Here is a 6926-nt window from a genome sequence, read left to right as displayed (position 1 = left end):
GGGGGGCGTGGCAGAGTCTTAACTTTGATAAAGAATATCTCTTTGGTTTTGAGACTTTAGTCTTTGCAACTTCAGGGATCTTATCTATGCACAATCAGCTTGTAACACTCCAAAGAGAAAGGAAAACTTAAAATCGCATCATATGACCCCTTTAAGTTATTCTTCAAACATTCTTCAAATGTTCTTCAATTAACATTCATAGAATGCTCGTTCAAAGTTATTTAGTATTTAATACTGTACTAAAAACAATAGCTCAACAACATTATTTATACATCGTTCATTCAACGTTTCTCTGAAACATTTTAGTTGGATGTTCATCTAACGGTGGTTCAGATGGTTCAGAGAACATTCCAAAGTAACATTTCCATAATGTTTGCAAAAAGATTAAATGGAATGTTGCATTAATGTTGTCTCTAACATAGTCCAAATAAAATGTCTTTTAAACTTTAAAAAAACTGGACATTTTGAACATTCAGAAATCATGTTTTCATTAATGGAGATATTAACAAAACATTCTTAGAACATTTTTGCAACATTATAAATGTATTTATTGTCACTTGATCATTTTAATGCATCCTTGTTTTGTGTATGTTTAAATAGAGTATCATATGTTATCTTATGACATTTTGAAAATCATTTTATACTTTTGTATAGTCTCATTATTATTATTATCATCATCATAATCATCAATGTTGAAAACAGTTGTGCTGCTTAATATTTTGATGGAAACTGCAATTTTTTTCAGGATTCACTGATAGAAAGTTGAAAAGAACAGCATTTCCTTTGCAACATTACAAACATCTTTACTGTCACTTTTGATCAGTTTAATGCATCCTTGAATGTACACGTTTAAAGAGCGCATCATATGATTGACATTTTGAAAGTCATTTTATATTCGTGTTTAGTCTTATTCATGCGTGCACAAGAGATAAACTGTGAATTTCATGTTACTGAGCTGACAAGCCTGTAAGAGGAGCCTGTCATAAATCAAGATGGTTGTGACAGTGAGAGGCAGGTGAAATTTTTTTTTTTAACCCAAAGGATAAATTGGAGCTGCTGCAGAATTGCTGACAGGTATGCAACATGCTGTAACAGCTTCCAGAGTGTAATGCTGGGTTAGGCTATACTTTAACTGTTACTTAATCAGTTGAATCAGTTACGGGAACTGTTACGGGAACCCCCCCCCCCTTTTTTTAAATAAACAGTTACAATAAGACGCAGTCTCTTTTAACATCAACAAAACGCATATGCTACAGTCAGCTGCATCCAGATCAAAGAGAAATTAAAAGTTATTGTCCTGACCCTGATACATCATCCCGGAGATTCCATGCATTTATATCTTTGGAGATATAGTCCACTGAGATGAAAAACCAGCCTCTTTTTAATCAGTTTCATCGGTATCATAAGACGTATATTACAGATAACTGTAATTCTGAGATTACTGATGAAATATTAGATGAGTTGTACAGATTCATACATTTATAAAGACATAATCAGAGATGCAGTGTGATCTCATTTAAAGATAACACCCAGACTAATAAGAAAAGAACAGATTTCTGTCTGGAAATGGTCTTAAATTGTGCTTTGTCATGCTTTCCAATAACAAGATGCAAATGATTATAAGATGATCTGCAGGTTGGCATGGATTATGCTGAAACTTTGCCAGAGGAAAAACAAAGGCTTTCATGAGTGTCCAAGCACGCATGTGGTCTCTGTGCTCACTGATACAGAAGACTCCAGAAATACAGAAAATAGTCTTGCACAAACATTGTGTATAAGATCCCATAAGAAATGTGGCAAAATACAACAATGTTCAATTCATCTGCTGGATGTGTAGTCAAATAAGCTTTATTATTTACATGTAAATCATCACAACTATTAGAGTACATGTTTTAATAACATAAATAAACATAAAGGTTTAAATCTGAAAGAAACATCTTACCAATGATCCTTTAGATCAATGTGCTTTAATATTGGTATGATTAGTACATGGTTCTGCTGAATGCTTGGTTATGGATGTGGCAAAATCAAGTGCATAGGATAATCCGAAAGTTGACTGAGCTCTTGTCTAAGCTCTGTAATATTGTTTCACCTCAATTACAAATAAATATACAGTCTAATAATAATAGTTACTATTTTAACTGTAGAATAGTAACGTTCTACACTCTTAAAAATAAAGGTTCCAAAAGGGGGGGTTTGCAGTGATGCCACTGAAGAACCATTTTTGGTTCCCCAAACCAAAAATGTTGTTTTTACAGTGTGAAGGACATTTTAATAATCCAAAGAATTTTTTTACACCATAAAGAACCTTTTGTGGAACGGAAAGGTTCCATAGAGGTTAAAGGCTCTTCATGGAACCATCGATGCCAATAAAGAACCTTTATTTTTTTTAGAGTGTAGTCTTATATCCTTCACCTCCTGATTAGACAAAGTTAACCCATTTAATCCCAAATGTTGTATTACATTCCTTGAATAGCCCAATGAACAGCATGCATGTAAATACACAAACAGACTAACAGACAAACAAACAAATAAATACAAAATGTTCCCAAATGTTGTTGCAAACAATAAAATAATATTTTAACATTTTATTTTTTATTTCAATATTTAAAAAAATAATATATTTTATGTCGTTTTGGAAAAAGGGAAAGGTAAAAATGAATTAATATTACTTTGCATTTCATTAATGTAACAATACCTTGACATTTACACTATTATGATGTGATTCAAATCAGTTAACTATTCAAAAGGGACTCTCGGTTTCCCATGGGGCAAAAATGTGACTCTATGAAAAGAGCAATCTAAATCTTACAATAATAACAGGCTATTTTAAATTTTATTACGGAATTTAAAACATTTGAAATTGTAAACATGGAATTAAACCAGAGGTCATGTGACAATTTACACCAGCCATGTAAAAATGTTCACATGAAATCAAGACAGTCTACAGTTTCATTTATTGCATGTAACCTCAACTACTCGTTTAAAACAATTCCAACTCAAAAGTACATGTAATTTGAGGGACTAAAGGAGTACAGAAAAACAATCAGCACCTTGGACAGCATCTAGAGAGAACCCCAAATCCCCATTCCTTTCAAGCACTGGCCCACTGTTGTGTTTCACCATCCACTGATTTTCACTTATAACGCATTCGTACTCAGCTGTTATTAAATTAAAGGACAGTCATTATTTAGTTTACTTTGTAAAGTCCACCATACGATGATCGTAGGAAAGGCCAATCACATCTCCCAATGTGAACAACGCGATTATAGATGCCTACTCATCTTACATATTTACAAAGACACAGAAATGAGAAAGACCTCATTCGTCCCGTTACGAGGAGCCAGTAACCCCTTCCAAAACGACTCCCTCGCGGTGTTTAGCGTCAGTGTTTGTCGGCGGTTGATGCGGTGGAGCGGGGCGAGCGACCACGGAGCGGCTCAGCGCGGGCTTCACTCTGACCGGGATAGAGGAGCCACAGTTATCCCGCTCATATTCCTCCTGTGCCCTCAGCATCTTCCTCTTCTTCATCTTGCTTTTGTGAAAGTGGTAGGTGATCAGTGACAGTAATATAACCCCTATAATGACCATTCCCAGCACCAGAAGAGCGACAGTGGATGAGAATGGCTGGAGCACGTGCTGAACTTTCTCCGCGCGCGTCCCGTTAGTCTCGGTCGCTCCGTTAAAAGCGCCCCACTTAATCTCAGACGTCTTCATTATTCGCAATCCGTGAATCCAGGTTAACAATTCCATGAAAACTGCTTAGAAATATCCGTTAGCGGCTGGATTTAGTTCAGCCAGTTAGCCATCTCTAATGAGAGCCCTGAAAATAATTCAAAAAGGAGAAAAATTAGGGTGTTTCAAACTTGAAATACGATAAACGTTAATAATTTTTTGTCTTAATAGACATCAAAAATTGCTCTCGGGAAATAAGGTGTGCTACTTAAATGTTTTATCCGTACCTGATATAACAGCCCGGTCCCGTTCACTGAATTGGTGTGGGGAAAAGGTGTTGGTTTGGAAAGATGACTTCCCACAGTCTCTGACGTAGCCTGTATTCATTACGTATTCTGCGAGGCTTCGCCGCAACCACGTTGTAAAAACCTTAGAAAGGTCGTTAACGTTTTATCGTAAGTGCGTAATAGGACAGATGTCGTTTTTCGGCGTAATAAATATTTTCACAGCGTTGCAAAACATGTTATGACGTAGTAAGCAAGTCCCCTTGCGACGTTTTAAGAATATCGTTAAAACGATTATAGAACTATAATACAACAAATGCCGTTGTTTTTGTCACACACTTTTCACAGTAAAGTGCTTACCGATAACATAAACCAGCATTAGGGAGAGAAAAAAAGTGAAATCAAATATGAAACTTTACTGTTAATGATATAATTTGTCATGAGGTAAAAGTGCCTTACCTCAGAAAGCCGTTCTGTCAGACTCACTGAGCGCGCGCGCTGCTCCAGTCACTTCAATAACCACAATTTAAGTGAAATCTCTGGCAGTCGTGGTAAAATGAGTTAAATTTGCCATTTAAGTGTGTATAAGAGTTCAGATTTACGTAAACAGCAGCCCCGGAGAGCGTTTTCATTAATCTCAGGATCCAGTGCGTGCTCCCCGATCATTTTTCGCCATTTATTTTTAATGACGCATGAGCGTTGGACTACTCATTCTGCCAAAGGAACATTTGGAGCACCAAAGACTAGTGAATCAATGAAGTGCTCCAGTAAACACTTCACAGAGAGGAATCGCGTGGACATGCATGTAAATGAGACAACAGCCAACAATAACAAATTTCCAGAAAGACACAACTAGAGAGAAGGTGCTGTCCAGTGCTGAAAATATCCTGTAGCTGTAAATTACATGCATACAACAGGGTGCATTTTTTAATGCCAGTTTCTTTGGGGTTTTAAACATTGTATCAGACAAAGAATGTCCAAGAAATTTCATTGTGCTATGTCTTAAAGCCCTAAAGTAACAGGGCTGACAGTTTTATATTTTATAGCTAGCCTTATAATCACAGTCTTAACACTATAATTGTTTACTAGAAAAAATAATTTTCTACAAAGACCCAGTTTTAAATAATCACTTTTTTTGTTGTCCAAACTCATGGTAACATGGACGACTATTTAAGAATTATTTTAAGATAGTTCACCCAAAAATAAAATTTACCTGAAAATGTACTCATCCTCAGGGCATCCAAGATATAGATGAGTTTGTTTCTTCATCAGAACAGATTTGTAGAAATTTAGCATTACATCACTTGCTCACCAGTGGATCCTCTGTAGTGAATGGGTGCCGTCAGAATGAGAGTCCAAACAGCTGATAAAAACATCATCCACATGACTCCATTCCATCAATTAACGTCTTGTGAAGCATTAAAACATCTATCCATAATATTGCTTTCTTCAGTGAAAAAAAAAAATTTTCCGACTCGTTTTTTGGCCAGAAGCGACAGTTTAAAGTTATAATGCCTTGAATGATTTGTTTCTTACAAAAACACAGATTTTCACTTCACAAGACATTAACTGATGGACTGGAGTCGTGTGGATTACTTGTGGACTATTGTGATGTTTTTATCAGCTGTTTGAAATCTCATTCTGACAGCACCCATTCACTGCAGAGGATCTATTGGTTGTCAAGTGATACTCCTTTCTTCTGTGGAACATACAAGAAGATATTTATAGCAGACTGTCCGAGCTTGTCTCTTCTATACAATGAATGTGAAGGTTATCATGGCTTTTTCAAAGCAACATTTTAAGTGAATAATGACTTAAAGGGGTCATATGATGTTGCTAAAAAGAACATTATTTTGTGTATTTGGTGTAATGAAATGTGTTTATGCAGTTTAAAGTAAAAAAAACACATTATTTTCCACATACTGTACATTATTGTTTCTCCTCTATGCCCCGCAAATCGCATCATATGACCCCTTTAACTATTGAGCTCTTTTTCATGTAATATAGCGCTCAAGATGTATGGACTACCATTATGGTAGCCCATACATCTTTTAATGTAATTTTAATGGTGCTTTTTGTCTTTTTTTGGTCTTCACCCACTTTTATTGCATGGAGGAGAACTGCTAAACTTCCAAAGAAAAAAGGCACAAAAGTTCAGAATGACGTGAGAGTAAATAATGAGTATTTTAAATTTTGAGGTAAGCAATTTCTTTAACAATCCTTTTTTGTTAAGTAAAATAATAGCTGCAATCTGAATTTGTATAATCATTAACATACATGCACATTAAGCTCTGGGTGCACAATGCTACAGAGAAACGACTGAAGGGCTACACACTCCTCAGTGCTGAAACAATCATTAGAGGGGAGAAATAGCACCAAGGGAAATAGCTTTCCATGCAGGATGAAGGCGCCTAATAAACCCACGTCTGTGATGGATGACTCTGCACCCACAAACCCAGAACACAAAGAGAATCTACACAACACAGTCATACACAAACACAATACATCAAGGTGCATGCCTGTCTCATCCACGACAACACTACGAGTACCGCCTGCCTGCAGTTGTTCGGTAAAGGTGATAAGTGATAAGAATCAAAGACGAATAAACAAGTCATCTCCAAACTACACAGAGAGATTAAAAACAAGCCCACTGTGAAAAGAGCCATTCCCTTTCATGCCTCCATCATGTATGTCCAGTATACTGGATAGCACAATTAAATGTGCATTAAAAGTGTCAATTTAAGTCGACATGAAATCAAAAGGAAAGTTTCTTGGCTTTTAGTACAAGTATGTTAGCCTAATGAATTTGAAATAAGTCTCATCAAGGCTGAATTTATTTGACTGAAAATATAGTAAAACAGTAAGTGTGTGAAATATTATTACAATTTAAAATAATCTGAACACACACATATAAAATTATAATGTGAATAATTGAAAAAAAAAAAAAAAAATATATATATATATTCA

General features: G+C 35.7%; 1 protein-coding gene across 1 annotated transcript; it reads right to left on the bottom strand.

Annotated features, from left to right (window-relative positions):
• Positions 1-3053: 3053 nt before the first annotated feature.
• LOC107715278 (uncharacterized protein C11orf87 homolog) lies at positions 3054-4208 on the bottom strand. Its single transcript, XM_016521358.1, has one exon. It carries the CDS (start codon positions 3751-3753, stop codon positions 3334-3336), a length of 420 nt encoding a protein of 139 aa, XP_016376844.1. The 5' UTR covers positions 3754-4208; the 3' UTR covers positions 3054-3333.
• Between the last annotated feature and the right edge of the window lie 2718 nt (positions 4209-6926).

Source organism: Sinocyclocheilus rhinocerous, unplaced genomic scaffold (assembly GCF_001515625.1).
Source record: "Sinocyclocheilus rhinocerous isolate Xijiao unplaced genomic scaffold, SAMN03320098_v1.1 scaffold299, whole genome shotgun sequence".
NCBI classification, from domain to species: Eukaryota; Metazoa; Chordata; class Actinopteri; order Cypriniformes; family Cyprinidae; genus Sinocyclocheilus; species Sinocyclocheilus rhinocerous.
This window is presented reverse-complemented; position numbering and strand designations above follow the sequence as displayed.

Coding starts and splice junctions, on each gene's coding strand:
- LOC107715278 (XM_016521358.1), bottom strand. CDS start 3,753: ATGGAATTGTTAACCTGGATTCACGGATTGCGAATAATGAAGACGTCT.